This window comes from Mustela putorius, unplaced genomic scaffold (assembly GCF_011764305.1).
Source record: "Mustela putorius furo isolate JIRA1106 unplaced genomic scaffold, ASM1176430v1.1 tig00003834_pilon_pilon_pilon, whole genome shotgun sequence".
NCBI lineage: Eukaryota > Metazoa > Chordata > Mammalia > Carnivora > Mustelidae > Mustela > Mustela putorius.
In genome coordinates, this window is record NW_025421987.1 from 95,547,115 (window position 1) to 95,568,237 (window position 21,123).

At 35.3% G+C, this 21,123-nt stretch overlaps 1 protein-coding gene across 15 annotated transcripts in view; it reads left to right on the top strand.

Annotated features, from left to right (window-relative positions):
* The window catches only part of DLG1 (discs large MAGUK scaffold protein 1), a 255,607-nt gene extending 234,484 nt beyond the window's left edge, over positions 1-21,123 (top strand). For all 15 annotated transcript variants that reach the window (XM_045088103.1, XM_045088104.1, XM_045088102.1 and 12 more), the window contains 4 exons: positions 455-627; positions 7,637-7,746; positions 18,293-18,384; positions 19,280-21,123. In XM_045088103.1, the coding sequence (XP_044944038.1) occupies positions 455-627; positions 7,637-7,746; positions 18,293-18,384; positions 19,280-19,386 (482 nt within the window). In that variant the 3' untranslated portion in view covers positions 19,387-21,123. The remainder of the gene's footprint in view (positions 1-454; positions 628-7,636; positions 7,747-18,292; positions 18,385-19,279) is intronic.

Consider the following 21,123-nt stretch of genomic DNA (forward strand, 5'->3'; position numbering starts at 1 on the left):
ACATAAAAATTCTTAATTATTGGTCTTAACATTTTGTCACCATGTGTGGTAAAAGTACACATTACCATTTTTTAGTGGTTTATACTGTGTTATCACTTACTCTTCCATATTACTGTCCTTTTTAAAATTTCAATTAACTGCTGTTGTGTTGAACTTTACGAGATAATCACTGAAGCAGAAATTGGATTTGTTTGGCACCTGAGTGGCTTAGTTGGTTAAGCGACTGCCTTCGGCTCAGGTCATGATCCTGGAGTCCCGGGATTGAGTCCCACATTGGGCTCCCTGCTCGGCAGGGAGTGTGTTTCTCCCTCAGACTTTCCCCGTTTTGTGCTCTCTCTTTCTCTCTCTTTCTCTTCCTCTCAAATAAATAAATAAAATCTTAAAAAAAGAAAGAAAGAAAATGGATTTGTTGTATTTAATACTAAACACTTCCTCAAGTTATTTTTTATTAAAGATACAACTAGACCAAAACGAGACTACGAAGTAGATGGAAGAGATTATCATTTTGTGACTTCAAGAGAGCAGATGGAAAAAGATATTCAAGAACATAAATTTATTGAAGCTGGCCAGTATAACAACCATCTGTATGGAACAAGTGTTCAGTCTGTGCGGGAAGTAGCAGAAAAGGTAAGCACCCACGGGTATCTGGCTCAGGTGCCTGGCTGACTCATTAGATAAAGCACACGATTCCTGATCTTGGGGTTGTAAGTTCGAACCCTATGGTAGATACAGAAATTACTTAAAAATAAAAACTTAAAAAAAAAAAAAAGAAGGCACCAAAGTGATCCTAGAATATAGTTTCTAATCAGATGTGCCTTTATAATATAAAAGAATGATCTAATCGAAACTTTTAATCCATATTTTTGAAAAAATACAGGATAGATGTTTTAGAATTGATCATTTTAAATAATGTTATAAATTTATTCAACTGAATATTTAATTGTGGTGGCCTAGAAAAATGCATACAATGTAAAGTAGATTGGAGTACTTAGGTGGTTCAGTTAGTTAAGCATCCAACTCTTGATTTCCACTCAGGTCATGATCTGAGGATTGTGAAATCAAACCTCACATCAGGCTCCACACTGGGCATGGAGCCTGCTTAACATTCTCTCTCCCTCTCCCTCTGGCCTTACCCCAGAAAAAAATAGGTAAGATCAACAAAGAAAATGAGAACAGAAATGGTAAAATGAACCTAAGGGAGGTTATTTTAAGATGCTATACATTTGCCAGACATAGACCTTGTATTTAGCAATAGCTTTCCAACATCTAGCATAATTAAAAAACAGTGTTCATCAATAAAATTAAATAAATTAAGTAAAATTAGGGGCACCTGGGTGGCATAAGAAGAAATAGATCATTTGACTAGTCCTGTATCTACTAAAGAGATTGGTTCACATTGACATTTTAATACCACACACTCCAGACACAGATGGCTTTACTAATAAATTTTACCAAACATTTAAGGAAGAACTAAAACCCATTTTCTACCATAAAATTTAAAGAGAGTGAATACTTCCGAGTTCATTCTGAGTCCAACATTACCTAAGTTTCAGAACTTCAAAACACATTATAAAAAAAATTATAGACCTCCCATGAACACAGATGCACAAATTCTAAACAAAAATTAAGCAAAATGAATCTTAACAATATATGATAAAAGATAATATGCCGGGCACCTGGGTCGCTCAGAGGGTTAAGCCTCTGCCTTCGGCTCAGGTCATGATCTCAGGGTCCTGGGATCAAGTCCCACATCAGGCTCTCTGCTCGGCGGGGAGCCTCCTTCCTCCCCTCTCTCTCTCTGTCTGCCTCTCTACCTGCTTGTGATCTCTGTCTGTCAAATAAATAAATAAAATCTTTAAAAATAATAATAATAATAATATGCCATGACCAAGTAGGGTTTATGCCGTAAGTGCAAGGTAAATTTAAACATTAGAAAATCAGTTAGCATAACCCACCATCTTAAACTAAAAAAGGAAAATCATACAATCATCTCCATAGTTCAAGAAAAGCATTCAGCAAAATCCAACACCTAAACCACTTGTTTTCAGAATTATAGTAGACGTCCTAGCCAGTGCCATAAGTTCAAGGAAGTAAGAACAGTTTTTCAGATTGGAAAGGAAGAAGTAAAATTGTGTTCATTTGCAGATGATATGGTTATGTAAAAAATCTGATAGACTCTACCCAAAAAACTACTAGAATTATTAAGTTTAGCAAGAATGAAGGATACAGTGTAATTTATTACACAAAAGACAACTGAAATTTTGAAAAACATTATTTACATAACATTATTTACATTACTTACATAATGTAAATGTTTACATTTATATTCAATTACATTTTATATTAAAATGATCAATTCTGTAATACCTGTATTTTTCAAAAATATGAATTTATTAAATAATGTAAGTTATTTATATTATTTACATAAAAATATTAAATACTTAAGAGATAAAGCTAACACAAAAGATTTACAGATCAGTACACTAAGAACAACAAAGCATTGCTGAGAGAATTAAAGCCATAAATAAATGGAGAAATACATCATATTCATGGTTTTCTAAGCTTTAATATTATTTAGATGTCAGTTGAACTTTCAGACTTAGTACAACCCCGATAGAAAATGGCATGCTAATTCTCAAGCTTATAGGAAATGTGAAAATCTAGAATAGCCAAAACAACTTTGAAAAAAATCAAAGATATGAAGGACTTACAGACCTTGTTTTTGAGACTTAGAAAAATATAGTAATCAAGATTCTATGGTACTAGCATAAAGACAAACAAGTAGATCATCAGGACATACTAGAGAATCCTTAAATGACCCACATATATATATGGACAACTGTTCAAAACTGGACAAAAGTTCAAAGGCAGTTCAGTGGAGAAAGGAATAGTCTTAAGGAGACTGGGTGGCTCAGTTAAGTGTCTGCCTTTGGCTCAGGTCATGATCTCAGGATCCTGGGATCAAGCCCTGCATCAGGCTCCCTGCTTAGCAGGGAAGCCTGTTTCTCCTTCTCCCTCTGTTGCTCTCCCTGCTTGTGCTCTCTCATGCTCTGTCAAATAAATAGAATCTTTTAAAAAAGAGAGAGGGGATAGTCTTTTCAACAGATGGTGCTAGAACAATTAACTAGCCATGCCTCACATAATATACAAAAATTAACTAAAAATAGATCATAAATGTAAAGCCTAAAACTATAAACTGTAGAAGAAAACAGAAAAATCTTCATGACTTTGGGTTTGGCAAAGATTTTTTAGATGGTATACTGAAAGCACAGTCCATAAAAGAAAGAATGATGACAAATTGGATTTCATTGAAATTATTAAAACTCTGCCCTTGGAAAAAACCTCTTAACAGAATAAAAAAGGCCATATACTAGGAGAAAATATTTTCAAATTATGTATCTCATGAAAAACTTGTATTCAGAATATATAAAGAAGTCTTGTAATATAATAATAAAGACATCCCAATTTAAAAATGGGCGAAGTATTTAAAAAGACATCTCTCTAAAGAAGATGACCAGTAAACACATAAAAAGATATTCAGCATAATCAGTCATTAGGAAAATGCAAATTGAAACCATAATGAGTTCCTATTACACACCTGTTAGAATGGCTAAATTATTTTAACTGACCATTACTAAGTTTTGACAGAGATATGGAGCAAATGGAACTCTCATACTCCACTAGGTGAAAATATAACATTTTATATACAATCACTTTGAAAAACAGTTTGAGGATGCCTGGGTGGCTCTGTCAGTTACTTATCCACATCTTCATTTTGGCTGGGGATGCCTGGGTGGCTCTGTCAGTTACTTATCCACATCTTCATTTTGGCTGGGGTCATGATCTCAGAGCTATGAGACTGAGCCCTGCATCAGACACACTGGGTGTGGGGGACCCTGCTTAAGATTCTGTTTCCTCTCCCTCTCCACTACCTGCCCCGCCCCTCGTGTGCCAGCATTCCCTGAATGAATTAATGAGATTTAAGAAAAAACAGTTGCCTAGCATATGATCCATTTCTGGACATTTACCCAAGAAAAAAGAAAGCGTATGTCCATACAACGCTATCTATAATCACAGAAGACCAGTGGTGGATTGGAAAGAGGGAGAAGTTTCAAAGAGGCATGAGGAAATTTTTGAGGGTGACTAATACGTTTATTATCTTGATTTTTGTGATGATTTCAGGGTGTATACACATGTCAAAACAAACTGTGTATTTTAGGGGTGCCTGGATGGCTCATTTGGTTAAGCATCTGCCTTCAGCTCATGATCTGGGGCTCCCTGCTTCTCCCTCTGCTCCCCACCCCCCATGCTTGTGCTCTCTCTCTGTCTCCCAAATAAATAAATAAAATATTTTTTTTTAATTTTTAATGGTGTACTTTAAACACCTGCATTTTATTGTATGTCAGTTACACCTTAAGCTGTTTAAAATAAAAACTGACAATCCATCCTTGCTGAGCCATTTTTTTTTAAGATTTTATTTATTTATTTGACAGAGAGAGATCACAAGTAGGCAGAGAGGCAGAGAGAGAGCGGAGGAAGCAGGCTCCCTGCTGAGCAGAGAGTCTGATGCGGAACTCGATCCCAGGACCCTGAGATCATGACCTGAGCCGAAGGCAGCGGCTCAACCCACTGAGCCACCCAGGCGCCCCCTTGCTGAACTATTTAAATGTTTTGTCAACTCACATATATTTTTTACACTAAAAATAATTCATAAATTGTTTTTTAAAGAATTTAAGCTAGAAAATAGAAGATCTAGAAAACGTTAATACAATAGACAAACCGTGAGCTAATCTAATTTTTTTTAATTTTTTAAAAAATATTTTATTTGACAGATCACAAGTAGGCAGAGCAGCAGGCAGAGAGAAAGGGGGAAGCAGGCTCCCCGCCAAGCAGAGAGCTGGACGCAGGGCTTAATCCCAGGACCCTGAGATCTTGACCTGAGCAGAAGGCAGTGGCTTAATCCACTGAGCCATCCAGGCACCCCAAACCTAATTTTTTTAAAAAAAAGGAAAAATAATAAATAATAGAAACAGAAATGTCAAGGGGACATACCATGTCATACCAATCATAAAAGACTATTTGTGTATGTCTATATAAACAAATTTTAAAACGTGTTTGTGATGGATAATTTTTTAGAAAAATGTAGTTTACCAAAATTGACCTATTAGAAAGGGAACGATTTCTTTAGAAGAAATAGAGCAAATTATCAAGGAACTACCTGACAAAGAACACCAGACTCAGATGGCTACTCAGGGGAATTCTACCAAATCTCAAAGGTTAGATTGTTCTAAAGCCCTATAATCTGCTCAGGAGCATTCTTTTTTTGATCTCTAAGTGTGCTGGAGACAAGAAAAATCATAGACCAATATCACAAATATTAATGCAAAAATGTTAAATATTTTTAGTAAACAGAATCCAGTACCACATTGCAAAAGTAATACACTGTGACCAAATGGGACTAAAGGAATTTAAGGTCAGTTCAAAGTTAGAAAATTAATTAATATAATCTTCCACAAATCTAAAGGAAAAAATCATATATCCATAGATGCCTAAAAACCTTTTGGTAGAGTACCTTTCCTTGGGGGCGGAGGGACTTGAAAATCCAGAGATTGGTGTTACATTTTAAAAAGGAAAAAGAAGGAGAACCTGGATGGATCAGTGGGTTGAGCCTCTTGCCTTCACTCAACTCAGGTCACAATCTCAGGGTCCTGGAATCAAGCCCTGCATCAGACTCTCCACTCAGTAGGGAGCCTGCTTCCCCCTCTCTCTGCCTACTTGTGATGTCTGTCTGTCAAATAAATAAATAAAATCTTTTTTAAAAAATAAATAAAAAGGAAAAATGAGAGAGATGAAAATGGATGAATGAATAGACAGATATTCTTAATTTAAAATCCTTAATAGGGGAAATATGAGGCAAAATACAAGGCAGTTCCATTATTGAGAAACAAAGCAAGGATGTCCATTATCTCTACTGCTATTCAACATTGTACTCAAGTTATTCATTGTACTTGAGGCATTAGTGCTGTTAAGAGAAACCAATTACATGCATAAAAATTGAGGGGGAAAAGTAAAACTGTCTCTATTCTCAGATAATAGTATACCTGGGGAATCATATAAAATCTATCACAATATTGATAAAATTTATTTTGTAAAATAAATTACATATTTACAAAATATGTAAAGCATAAATTCATTATAAAACTAAAGACTATTATAAAATGAAAGATACTTTTAAAAACTAGAGCAAGGTTAGCAGTATATAAAATTAAGATGTATTGCTCATGGGCACCTGGGTGGTTCAATCATTTGGGTATCCACTCCTCTTCATTTCAGCTCAGGTCATGATCTCAGGATCATGAGATTAAGCCTTGCTTTGGACTCCGTGCATAGCAGGGACTCTGCTTGAGATTCTCTCACCCTCTTCCCTTCCACCCCCTACCGCCCACTCTTGCTCTCTCTGTAAAATAACAAATAAAATCTATAAATAAATATTCCTACTAAATTTAAATTGTTCATTGAAGTATACTTAAGTCCTTGGATTACAATATGTATTATGAGGGGTGCCTAGGTGGCTCAGTTGATTAAGCATCCCACTCTTGATTTTGGCTCAGGTCACGATCTCAGGGTCCTGGGGATTGATCCCTGTATCAGGCTCCACACTAAGTGGGGAGTCTGCTTGAAGATTCTCTCTTGCTCTCTAAAATAAAAAAATCTTTCTTTAAAAATGCATTATGAGGCAGTACCTGATTTAAAATATAATAAAATCTATTTAATAAGTTATGATTACTGCCCTATTTAACATAGGAACACCTTTCATAAATATAAAAATCCAAATGGCCTTTGTAAGTGAATTTAAATGTGTCAGAAAAATGTCCTAAATCCAGAAGGGGGGTTCCTAATTGCCAGTTTGTGATCAAGTTTTTGCTGGTCCCCAATAAAATGAGAAATAGATTAGTGGTAATGAGGTTTTATAAGTTAAAATGTATTCAGTTTTAAAGATTCTCCTTCATTTTAGGCTTTTTATCTTCTTGTTGATTGTATATTCTTTAAAGAAATGATAGTTATGAGGGCGCCTGGATGGCTCAGTCATTAGGCGTTTTCCTTAGGTTCAGTTCATGATCCCAGGGTCCTGGGATCAAGCCCTGGGATCATGCTCCCTGCTCAGTGGGAAGCCTGCTTCTCTCCCACCCACTCCCCCTGCTTGTGTTCTCTCTCTCCCTGTGTCTCTGTGTCAAATAAATAAATAAAATCTTTAAGGGAAAAAAAAGATAGTTATGGTAAAATGGTAGCTTAGGGTGGTTGTTTTTCTTGGCAAAATAAATTTAGGAGCCCCATATTGGTTGCCATTTTGAAACTGGTCTATGAAAGCTAGGAGTAAGGGAACTGTATTTTCATTCCTTTCTAAATGTAATATTTGAAAATGGAAATTAATTATTCATAGTCATTATTCATTGTCTTCATTTCCCCTCTGAAATTTGCTAACAGAAATGACAAGTTTGCTTAAAGTGAAGAGGAGCCAAATGTATCATAATCCAGATTTTGTACCTGTAGGAAATGTACCTGTAGGAAATGTACCTTTGATATAATTGAAAATACTTGGTTCACTTGTTTTTCTTCTTTATTTCCTCTATTTCAGGGCAAACACTGTATCCTCGATGTGTCTGGAAATGCCATAAAGAGATTACAGATTGCACAACTTTACCCAATCTCCATTTTTATTAAACCCAAATCCATGGAAAATATCATGTAAGTATAAATGCCTAAAGCACAAACCTCTAAGTACAAATCCAGTGTCTGTCACGTACTAGACTGGATCGTTTACTTACCTTTGCTGCATCTCAGTTCCCTTATCTGTAAAATGGAGAGAATAATCGTATACTCACTTCAAATGGTTATTGTGAGGATTGAATAAGCATTCTGTGATATTAGCAATCAGCAGCAGCAGCATTAATATACTAAAGTGTATAAGGTAACATGTATTAGAATTTTAAGCCTAAGTAGTCACATGTGGCTATTAATTACTGAATGGTCTAGCTCTGTGTAACCACTAAAAGAATAAAATAATGTATAACTACGTACTAATAGAGGGCAAAAATTGAATTTAAATAAAAACTAAAAAGGGCGCCTGGGTGGCTCAGTGGGTTAAGCCGCTGCCTTCGGCTCAGGTCATGATCTCAGGGTCCTGGGATCGAGTACCGCATCGGGCTCTCTGCTCAGCAGGGAGCCTGCTTCCTCCTCTCTCCCTCTCTCTCTGCCTGCCTCTCTGCCTACTTGTGATCTCTCTCTGTCAAATAAATAAAATCTTAAAAAAAAAAAGTTTTAAAATAAAAACTAAAAAGATAAAGAACAAATAGAAACAAAACAGATGGGACAAAATGGATACAGTTAGTAAGATGATTTAAATGAACCCAAATATTTTATTAACTAAATGCTAGACTAAATGGTCTGATTAATAAACAAGGATTGTCAGAATAGTTGAAGAAAAAATAAACTAGATGTTGCTCTTGTAGGAGGGGAAAAAATTCTTTTCTCTCTACTAGGTTTTCACTTGGACCTCTAGAACAAAAGACATATTAACATACAAATTTATTTTTAATTCAGGTTTCACGTGACATAAAAGCATTCATAAAGGAAATGAAGACCCCAAAAAAAAAACCAGTTAAATTTGAGCATATTTATACTAGGTTTGGTGACAAATGGACAGTTCTGGGAAAATGTAATAGTACCAAAGAATATAAGAGTAGCAAACTAGGGAAACTTAGCAAGGCCTCTTTGTTCAAATTCTTCTCAGTGTCCCACCATCTTTGGAGATAAGGATGTTTGTTTCCTCCAGGTATAGAAATACCACCTCTCACATGAGGATCTTTGCCCTGCCTCAGGGAAGGTCAGAGTCCTTCATATACCTGCCATTTTTCAGATTCCTTCAGCTTAGAATATTCAGTATGCCAAAGTGCTATATTTTGGAATAGTGTGTTATGATACCCATCAACTATATGTTGCTTTCATAAGACACACCTTAAATATTAGGCCATGGAAAAGCTGAAAGTGAGAGTCTAGAAAAAATGTTGTACAAACATTAACCAAAAGTAAGTTTGTTTGTATTTGTTATCAAAGTATATCTAAAAGCAGGAAATTATTGCTAGACATAAAAATGATTAAAAGAAAGAAAGGTTCAGTCCATCGGGAAGGTATATTTATACATTTGTACTTAATACAGTCTCAAAATATGTAAAGCATAAATTGGTAATTATACAGGAAAAGAATAATTCCCAAATCACAGTGGGAGAACTTAACAGTCAGGAAGTAATAGAATAAGAAAACAAACATATCAGTATGGATATAGAACACAAAGTAAAAACTTTACCTAACTAACGTATGTAGAAAACACTGCAATATGTAAAGACACATTAATTTCAAATGCACATAGAACAATTACCAAAACTAATTATATGCTAAGCCACAAATTTCAGTGATTGAAAACAAATATTCTCTGACCCTGGTGAAATTGAAATAGAAATCAATAATTAAAATAGATAACTAGAGGGGTGCCTGGATGGCTCAGTCTTTGGACGTCTGCCTTCGGCTCAGGTAGTGGTCCTGGGGTCCTGGGATTGAGCCCCGCATTGGGCTCCCTGCTGGGTTGGGGACCTGCTTCTCCCTCTCCCACTCCCCCTGCTTGTATTCCCTCTCTTGCTATCTCTCTGTGTCAAATAAATAAAAATATTTTTTAAAAAAATAGATCTCTAGAAAATTCCCATATATTTGGAAATTAAACATGTTACTTCTGGATGGCTCAAAAAAATCACAGCATAAGTTAATAAATGTAATGACAATGAAATTGTCAAGTAAATGAATTTGAAATATGGTAGCCTTGGTGATGGAAAATCCACAGCCCTAAATATTAGGAAAGAATGTAGAAAGTCAAATATTAGCAGCCTAAGGTCTTGAGAAATTAGAAAAAGACCAGTCACTGAAACTCAAAGAAAGTAGAAATACAGTCAAAGAGAACAAACATAGTAGACAAGATCAACAAAATCAAAAATATTTTCTTTAAAAATACTGCATACCATTAGTGAGAAAGATCAAGAAAATAAAATAAAGGCATAAATAGTATCAGGAATGAAAATGGGATATCACTGCACATCAGATAAGCCTTAAAAAGGTTAACACAGGGGCGCCTGGGTGGCTCAGTGGGTTGGGCCGCTGCCTTCAGCTCGGGTCATGATCTCAGAGTCCTGGGATTGAGCCCCGCATCAGGCTTTCTGCTCAGCAGGGAGCCTGCTTCCTCCGCTCTCTCTCTGCCTGCCTCTGCTTGCTTGTGATCTCCGTCTGTCAAATAAATAAATAAATAATCTTTAAAAAAAAAAAAGAAAAGGTTAACACAAGCAACCCAATAGAAAAATGAGCAAAGGACTTAGCTCACGAAGGAGATATCCAGATGGTAAATAAACATATAGATGGTACTCAATTGGACATGGAAACACAAGTTAAAACTGTAACATCAGGGCTCCTAACTGGCTCAGTCGGTAAAGCACGTGACACTTGACTTCAGGGTCATGAATTCAAGCCCCACTTTGGACATGGAGCCTACTTAAAAACAAAAGAAACCACAAAAAACCTTACTGTCATATACTGCCACCCACACACCAAAAATACTAAAATGAAAACAGTTGTTAGCAAGGACATGGAACAACTGAAACTCATAGCACTGATGGGAGTGTAAATTTGGTACATCCACACTGGTAAATGGTATACAGTATCTCCTAAAAACTGGACATACACATAACTTAAAGATCCAGAAATCTCATTTCTAAATATGTGCTCAACAGAAATGTTTACATATGTTCACCAAAGATAGGTACTATATTGCTGACAGAAGTACTGTTCAGAATAACCAAAAACACTATTCAAATATAAATCAGTGAATACATAAATTATGACCTACTTACACGATGAAATATTCTACAATAATGAGAATTAGCAATCTCCAACTACACACAAAAGTATGGAAGAATCTCACAAACATAATCTGAGTAAAAAAGAAATCCCTACTTAAAAGTATATGTAGTCTAGGATTCCTTTATACATATTCTATGATTTCAGTGTAATCATGGCTCACAGAAGTCAAATGAAGGTTACTCTTCAAAGATAGGTAGGTGACTGGAATGAGATTCTGGGGTACTGATGTAATGTTCTAGGTCTTGATCTAGGTACTAGATGGTACACAAGTAAGTTTAAGTTGGTTAAAATTCATCCAGTTGTATATTTATGATATTCCTCTTCTATCTTTGAAAGTTATACTTAAAAAATCTTTCTGAAAAGTCTTAAGAAAAAGAAAAGGAAAAAAACGAAATAGAAAATCTAATGCCATTCCTATTAAAGAACTTAACTCTCTTACGAAAAACCTTCCTAGAAATAAAACACTAGGCCAACAGGATTTACTGAATTCTACCAAAAGCTAAATAATATAAATCTTAACAAAAATTCTTCAGCTGATTTTATGGACATTAATTTAATACCAAAACCTGACTAAGACCTCACAGAAAATGAAAATGATAAGACAGTCTTAACACAAATATAGATGGAAAAATCCTTGCCAAAATACAAATAAATTGAGTTCAACAATTAATTTTTTTAAATAAGGTAAAAGAATGAAGTTGGGATTAGTGAAGAATACAAGGTTAGTTAAACATTTAAAAATTTGTCAGTGGTAGAGCTAGAGAGAAGATGCAGTAAGAAGCACTAGGAATCCATTTCCCCACCTAGATACAAATGGACTTAACAGACTTTGTCAGAAGTAACTACTTGGGAACTCGGGAGTCTATTGAAAGCTTGAGGAGGAAGGTTTCTTGGAGGGGAAGGCTTCTAGGGGAAGGTTTGAATGGTTAATTTTGGTTAATTTCAGCTTTTAGGCTGATAGCAGCTACCTATTTCCCCACCTTCAGCCCATAGCAGGCAGCCATGCATGCCTTTCTTGAGCAGCTTGTGGGGGCCAAGGTGGCCAAAAAAGGTTTGGTTCTCCAAATTTCAGATAACTGTGCTCTAATAGCTGATTGCTTCTTTTGTGTGTAGAGGTGCAAACACAAAGGCAGGTGTCCATTGTCATTGTTGCAAGTCCCTACCCCTAGAAAAAGTGTCCATTGTCATTGTTGCGAGTCTCTACCCCTAGAAAAAGAACAACAGTCTACACCCAGAACTAACAATAGGAAGGAAACAATAAAGATTAGAGCAGAGAGCAACAAAAGATAAAATAGAAAGTGATAGAGAAAATCAATGAAACCAAAAGTTGATTCCTGGAATAAAAAAGACAGACCTTTAGCTAGATGGACTAAGAAAAAAGATTTAAATTACTAAAATCTGAAATGAAAGTGGGGGCATTAGTAAGGAATCTATAGAAATAAAAAGAATAAAAAGGATTATAAGAGTACTATGACCAGTTGTGCACCAAAAAATTGTGTAACGGATGAACAAGCTCCTAGAAACACAAACCTACCAAGATTAAATCAAAAAGAAATAGAAAATGTAGAGAAACCTATAATGGCTAAGGAGCTTGAATCAGTAATCAAAACCTCCTAACAAGCCCTGGAGCTGGTGGTTTCACCAATGGATTTTATCAAGCATTTAAAAAATTAATGCCAATCCTTCTCAAACTTAAAAAAAAAATAATGAACAGAAGGAAACACTTGTTAATTCATTTTATGAGGCAACCATTACCACGATACAAAAACCATATAAAGACACTGCAAGAAAACTGCAGACCAATATCTCTTATGAACATTTGATACAAAAATCCTCAACAGAATTCTAGCAAACAGAACTCACCAACATATTAAGAGGATTACACACCATGACCAGGTAATTTTATCCTTGGAATACAAGGATGGTTTGACATATTTTCATATGTCAATCATGTCAATATGTCAAATCATAATATGCCATGTCAACAAAATGAAGGAAAAAACACAAATCATCTCAGTGCAGAAAAAGCATTTGACGGGGGCACCTAAATGACAGTCTGGTAAAACATGTGACTCTTGAGCTCAAGGTCATGAGTGTGAGCCCTACATTGAGCATAGAGATTACCTTTTTTAAAAGGGTACTTGAGGGGGCGCCTGGGTGGCTCAGTGGTTTGAGCTGCTGCCTTCGGCTCGGGTCATGATCTCAGGGTCCTGAGATCGAGCCCGGCGTTGGGCTCTCTGCTCCGCGGGAAGCCTGCTTCCCTCTCTCTCTCTCTCTCTCTCTACCTGCCTCTCTGCCTACTTGTGATCTCTGTCTGTCAAATAAATAAATAAAATCTTTAAAAAAAAAAAAAAAGGGGTACTTGAGGCTAAAATTTAACAGGTCAGGATATGACAGATGTTAGCGAGGATATGGAAAAAGGGGAACCCTCCTACACTGTTGGTGGAAATGCAGGCTACTGCAGCCACTCTGGAAAACAGGATGGAGGTTCCTCAAAGAGTTGAAAATAGAGCTACCCTACAACCCAGCAATCGCACTACTGGATATTTACCCTAAAGACACAAATGTAGTGATCCAAAGGGGCATGTGCACCCAAATGTTTATAGCAGCAATGTCCAATAGCCAAACTGTGGAAAGAACCTAGATGTCCATCAACAGATGAATGGGATAAAGAAGATGTGGGGTGTGTGTGTACAGACACACAGACACACACACACACACAATGGAATACTATGCAGCCATCAAAAGAAATGAAATCTTGCCATTTGCAACAATGTGGGTGGAACTAGAGGATATTATGCTGAGCAAAATAAGTCAATCAGAGAAAGACAATTATATGATCTCTCTAATATGAGGAATTTGAGGGGCAGGATGGGGGTTGGGGGGTAGGGAAGGAAAAATGAAACAAGATGGGATTGGAAGGGAGACAAACCATAAGAGACTCTTAATCTCACAAAACAAACAGGGTTGCTGGGGGTGGGGGTTTAGGGAGAGGGTGGCTAGGTTATGGACATTGGGAAAGGTATGTGCTATGGTGAGTGCTGTGATATGTGTAAGCCTGATGATTCACAGACCTGTAACCCTGGGGCAAATAATACATTATATGTTAATAAAGATATTTTTTTAAAAAGGCATTTGACAACATCCTCTCATGAAAGACTGAAAGCTGTTTCTCTAAGATCAGGAACAAGGCAAGGATACCTGCTTTTACCATTTCTATTCAATACAGTTATTAGAAATACTAGCTAAAGGAATTAGGCAAGAAAATGAAAGGCATCCAAACTGGAAGGCAAGAAATAAAATTTGTTTGCAGATCATATGATCTTATCTATAGAAAATCCTAAGGACTGCAGATAAAAACTCTTAGAAGTAATAAATTCAGCAAAGTAGCAGCATATAGAGCCAACATAAAAAATTAGTTGCATTTCTATACACGGTCAATGAACAGTCTGAAAAGGAATTCCATTTACAGTAGCATCAAAAAGAATAAAATGCTTAAGAATTATTTTAACCAGGGAGATGAAAGATTTGTAAAACTATAAACTATAAAGTTTATAAAGCATGGCTGAAAGAAAATAAAGAAGATAAAAATAGATGGAAACACTTCTCATGTTCATGGATTTAGGAGACTTAATGTTGTTAAAATGTCAGTACTTACCCAACATGATCTACAAATATAATGTGATGTTTGTCAAAATCCCAATGACATTTTTTGCAGAAATAGAAAAACCCATACTAAAACTCACATGGAATCGCTTAAATAGCGAAAACAATATTCTTTTTAAGATTTTTTAATTTATTTATTTGACAGCGCAGCAGGCAGAGGGAGAGGGAGAAGCAGGCTCTCTGCTGAGCAGGGAGCCCCATGTGGGGCTCCATCCCAGGACTCTGGGATCATGACCTGAGCCAAAGGCAGCTGTTTAACAAACTGAGCCACCCAGGCACCCCCAAAATAATATTTTAAAAGAAAAAAAACTGGAAGACCCAGAGTTCTAATTTTATAATTCACTATAACGGTATAGTAACCAAAACTAGTATTGGCATAAAGACAAATATGACCAGTGGAATACAAAACTATAATGAGATATCACCTCACACCTGTCAGAAGGGCTAAAACCTAAAAACAACCAGTGTTGCCAATGATGTGGTGAAAAAAGGAACTCTCATGCACTATTGGCAGGAATGCAAATTGGTACAGCGATTGTGGAAAACAGTTTGGAGGTTCCTCAAAAAAATTTAAAATAGAACTATCCTATGATTCAGGAATTACCACTTCTGGGTATTTATCCAAAAATACAAAAACACAAAAACAACAATTCAGGGATGCTTGGGCGGCTTAGTTGGTTAAGAATATGCCTTTGGCATGATCCCAGGGTCCTGGGATTGAGTCCTCCTTTGGGCTCCTTGCTCAGTGGGGAGGCTGCTTCTCCCTCTTCCTGAAACTCCCCCTGCCTGTGATCCCTCTGTCTCTCTCTGTCAAATCTTAAAAAAAAAAAAACACTAACTCAAAGGTATACACGCACCCCTATATTTATTGCAGCACTATTTACCATAGCTAAACTATGGAAGCAGCCCAAGTGTCCACTGATAGATGAATGGATAAAGAAGAGGTGGTATGTATATACAATGGAATGTATATACAGTTAAGCAATAACAAAGAATAAAGTCATCATTTGTTACAACATGGATGGAGCTGGAAGATAACGCTGAACAAGATAAGTCAGTTAAAGAAAGACAAGACCATATGATCTCACTCATGTAGAATTTGAGAAACAAGTAAAGGAAAAAGACAAACCAAGAAACAGACTTAACCACAGAGAACAAACTTACGGTTATCAGAGGGGAGGTGGGTGGTGGGATGGAGGAAATAGGGGATGGGGATTAAACAGTACACTTACCATGATGAAAAAAATTTAAAAAATCAATGGAGTAGAATAGAGAGGTCAGAAGTAAACTGTTATATATGTGATTTTTTTAACAAGGATACAAAACCATTCAGTGGGGGAAAGTGCAGTCTTCTCAACAAATGGTGCTGGGAAAATTGGGTATCTAATGTGTAAAAGAATTAAGTTGGACCCTTACTTAACACCATATACAGAAATTAACTCAAAATGGATCAAGGACCTAAATGTAAGATAATAAAACTCTTAAAAGAAAACATAGGACATGGAACACAGGGTGTTATACATAAACAATGAATCTTGGAAACAACATCAAAAACTAGTGATTGTATGGTGACTTAACATAACACAAAAGAAATTTTTTTAGAAAGGGACAAAAGCTTTACAACTTTGGATTTGGCATTGATTATTGGATATAACACCAAAAGCAGAGGTAACAACAACAAAGATTAGTTTCCATAAATATTTTTTTAATATTTTATTTATTTGAGAGATAAACAGAGCACAAGCAGGGCAGAGGAAGAGGGAGAAGCAGACTCCCAGCTGAACAGGGAGCCCAACATGGGGCTCCCAGCACTCAGGGATCATGACCAGAGCTGAAGGCAGTCAGTGGAGCCTGTGACTTTTGATCTCAGGGTTGTGAATTCAAGCCCCATGTTGGGTGTAGAGATTACTTAAAATCTTTAAGTTTTGTATATCAAAAGACACGGTCTACAGAGTAAAAGGACAGTCCACAGAATGGGAAAAATATTTGCAAATCATTTATCTAATAAGGGATTAATATCCAGAATATTTAGAGAACAAAAAAAAAAGACAATTCAAAAATGAGGAAAGGACTTGAATGGACCTTTCTCTGAAGAAGATACAGCCACAGCCAACAAGCATATGAAAAGATTCATAGAGTTACTATGTGATCCAGCAATTCTATTTCTAGTTGTGGGCTGCTTTTTTGAAGAGATACTTGTACATTCATGTTTATGGCATCATTATTCCCAATAACTAAAATGTGGAAGAAATCAAAGTGTCCATCAGTGAATGTGCTGATAAGCAAAATATGGTACATATATACAAAGGATGGAAATTCTGTAGTATGTCCATGGATGATGGTTCCAGGCATTATGCCAGTCACAAAAAGACAAATACTGTATGATTCCACCTTTATGAGGTACTCAGAGTGGTCAGAATCATTTTTTAAATAGGAATAGAATTTTGGTTTTACAAAACAAACAATTGGAGGTTTGGATGGTGGTAATGGTTGCACAATAATATGAAGATACTAATACTAGCGAACTGTACACTTAAAAATGGTTAAAATGGTAACTTCTATGTTATGTATATTTTTTCATTATTTTTAATGAATCTTTTAAAATCCATGTAAATGTGCCACATTAAGAGATTTTAGGAGTAAAAGCATAGGATCATTTTAATAAATGCAGGAAAAACATTTAATAAAATAAACATTCATTCATGACCAAAAAACATTTTTCAGACTATGAATAGAAGGGAACTTCCTTTATCTGGTAAAAGGTCACTTGCAGAATATCAAAGCAAATGTCATACTTAATGAAAAAATATCGGAAGCATTCCCTTTAAGTTGGGAACGAACTCTCATATACCAATCATCCAGCGGCAGCAATATCATCAGCTGTGACCAGTCTTGTTTCATCTATCTCCCTACCCCCTACCCATACACACCAGATTATTTTGACACAAACCCCAGACATTATATGATTTCATCCATATATTTCAGTATATATTTGAAAGATAAGAATTATGTTATTAGAAAACATCTCTCATGTTACACTTAAAATTATTTTTTATATCATTAGATCCAGTTTTTCTGATTGTCTCATCAGTTTTGCTTATGGTTTTTTTGGGGTTTTTTTTTTTTTTTTTTTTTTCCAGCTTATTTGCCTGAATCAAGTTGCAACTAAGATCTGTTTGTGACAGTTGGTTGTTAATTCTTTTAATGTATAGATTCTCCCTCCATATCTCTTTTTTTTTTCCCAGTTTATTTGTTAAAGAAACCATGTCATTTCTTCTGCAGAGTTCTCCCCAGACTATATTTTGCTGATTGCCTTCTCATGGTGTTGTTTCATATGTTTATGTATTATCTTTGTTGTCCATAAATTGGTAGATAGATTTCTAAGCTCTTAATATGAAATTTTCATCAAAGTGAAAAACATGAAATTAATGCTTAGTTTTTTGGGCTTCCTTGAGCCAATGCAAAAATTTGTTGAAACCCTCTGTCAATCCAAGCATAAAGCTTAATATACCTAAAGTGACTGAATCTAATTTTTAATGACATTCATATTCTCAACAGAGCTCAGCTTTTCATGGTTTTATGCTTTATGTGTATCTTCTCCTTTGTCATCTTTTTTCAAAAAGGATTATAATGTACTAATTGCTAATATCTACATTTATTTGCATAGGGAAATGAATAAGCGTCTAACAGAAGAACAAGCCAGAAAGACATTTGAAAGAGCCATGAAACTGGAACAAGAATTTACTGAACATTTCACAGGTTGGCATGATGTGTGTCTGTGCCCTGACAGAATTTTGATTTGGAGCCATATAAACTGACCTATTGAACTTTGAACTATGCCCACATCTACCAGTAATTATTTACATGGCTAATACTATCAATTAATACTATGTAATTAATACTGTGGTTTTCAGAATAATTCATCTAACCTAGGCAGTGGTGATGAGGAATCTTAAAAGTTAGTGTTTCTTAAGTGGTTCATTAGGACATATTAGACTGGAGAAAAATATATTCAGACTTGATTTCTTCTGTGAAAATGACTTTTCTGATCTTATGCTTTATAAATTTTGATCCATTTTAGGATATTATTTGTTTTTAAAAAAATGAGTGGGTAGCAATTCCCAAATAATCTCTCCTTCATTTCGTCCTTTAAATTATTCTCCAGGTGTTCACACAAAGTACATCAAATGCCATGGTGGTGTAACCCATGTGCTTTTTTTCCTTCTTTTTTTTTTTTTTTAAACAATTTCAGACTTACAGAACATTCACAAGAGTAGTACCAGCAATTCTCATACACTTTTCACCCATATTTTCTAAATGTTAACATTTTACCACATTTCTTTTTTTTCTGAAACACTGAAGAGTAAGTTGCAAGCAGATGCCCCTTTGCCTCTTAAATACTTAAGTGTATATCTACCAAATATGCAAAAGCAAAAATCACCAAATCTCACCTTTTGATCAATATTTAAAATTAAAATTCTTATATTTTTCAAGTAGGAAAATTACTGATATGAGTGCCTATTACTAAGCAAACAATATGTAAATGGCCTTTTGCTGGATGAGTAATTCTAAGATTTCTCTTCTGTTTCACCAATAATTGTTACCGTAAAGATAGACAATTAATGGAGTTTCTAATTTTGTTTAATTATTACAGCTATTGTACAGGGAGATACGCTGGAAGACATTTATAACCAAGTGAAGCAGATCATAGAAGAACAGTCTGGTCCGTACATCTGGGTTCCAGCAAAAGAAAAGTTATGAGGACTGATGTTTCTGTTTCTCTTTTCCACGATCTCATTTTCTCTGACACTGCTTTGCCCTTTCCTTTTGGAGTCTGTCTACAATACTCCCTCCACATTGAATCATATCCCACTCATCATGGTCTGCAGTTGTGCTTAGTTTTGACATCTAGGGTCTCCTTCAAGTTGTAGCATCTGTATTATTTTATGTCACTATTGGTTTGTGGCCATTTTTCAGAACTGAAGATGGAATGGCCTGACCAGCTATTAAGGATTTGGGGAGACTGGGAAATTGTGGTAAAATTCCTTAATGTTTAAGGGAAATAAGATTTTCAGAAAAGCTTTATATACATTCTTTTCAAATTTCAGTATAAATGAAAGAAAAGTGGTGTTAATCAGTGATTTAGTAAACTTTGAGCAACAGTGCACGCTTAACTTTAATAGCATGGTTTGGCCAATATATTAACTTTCAAGTCCTTATCTCAGTTGACTTGTGTTATCCAAACAAATATTTCATTATAGACAAATAAGAAAAATATGTTTTTTAATTTCAAAATTAATGTCTGCATTAACTTTCATAATTTCACAAAGGGATATTCATTTTTCAGAAGAGTTCTTCGTGTTTTTCATTATTTGAGGGGTTTTTTTCCTCAATACATTTGCTAGGAATAGCGGTGTTACAAATGTTTTTAATCTACTTGTACAGCACTATTTATAGTGTCTTGCAAAAGTTGTTCATACATAACGATCATCACATTTTCTGAATTGAGGCCATGTTTAGGTGCTAGGGGAGCTCACCTTTTACACATAAGGTTGAGGAAATTTCACAGACATAAATACAGACAGAACAGACATTACAGTGATGATGTAGTAATCATTATGGCATTGGAAAAGGAGTCCAATTCATAGTCTAAAACTTTAAATGTATTCTTAGGGATCAGATTTTAATGAATATTTTACCCACAGTAACTGCCTATTTTGTTATAATAAAATATATATATATATATAAATATATATAAAACTTTCTTTAACTAAACTCTGTAACTATGGGAATTATTTTCTTTACATAGTTGCGCACATACACACAAACATATATATATATATTTAAAATATATTTTTTCTTTTGCCACCTACTCTTTTTTGTTTGGTTTTTAAATTAAATATTAATTGATTAGACTTTATCTTCCTTAATCATGTGAACTGAAAATGGGGGTATGGTGGTTGTGGAAAGAAACCTTTAGGGAAATTAGATTACATACAGAAGTATAGGCGTGTTCTCCTCTTTTCTACAAAAGTTTTCAAATGGTTCCTGGTTCTGTTTTGAGATGGTTTTTTTTTTGTTTTTTTTTTTTTTACTGTTGTTCTTGTCATTGGGTTTGGATTTGGTCTTCTGCCTCTCCTTCCAGTTCTCCCTTCACTAATAGGCAAATAAGCAAAAGCCTCATGTGTGTGTTTTCCCCTTAGACTGCACACCTTTCACCTCTTGTAGCTGCTCTGCACTAGAGTTGCACAGATCTTCATGGACAGCAATTTTAAGAAGTTTTAGTGAAAGGTAGTTATGATTTCAGAAATCAGCTTCTCTGATCTTTTAATGTTTGGCTTCCCTTTGCTTTTTTGGAGTTGTTTATTAAATATGTGTTTTTGACAGCCTCCTCATTACAATTCTTAAATGAGTACTGGTTTGTAAAGGATTATCAACATTATCCATTCCATTTATGAGAAAGAGGAGAACAGCTAATAAACTTTGTTGTAAAATCCA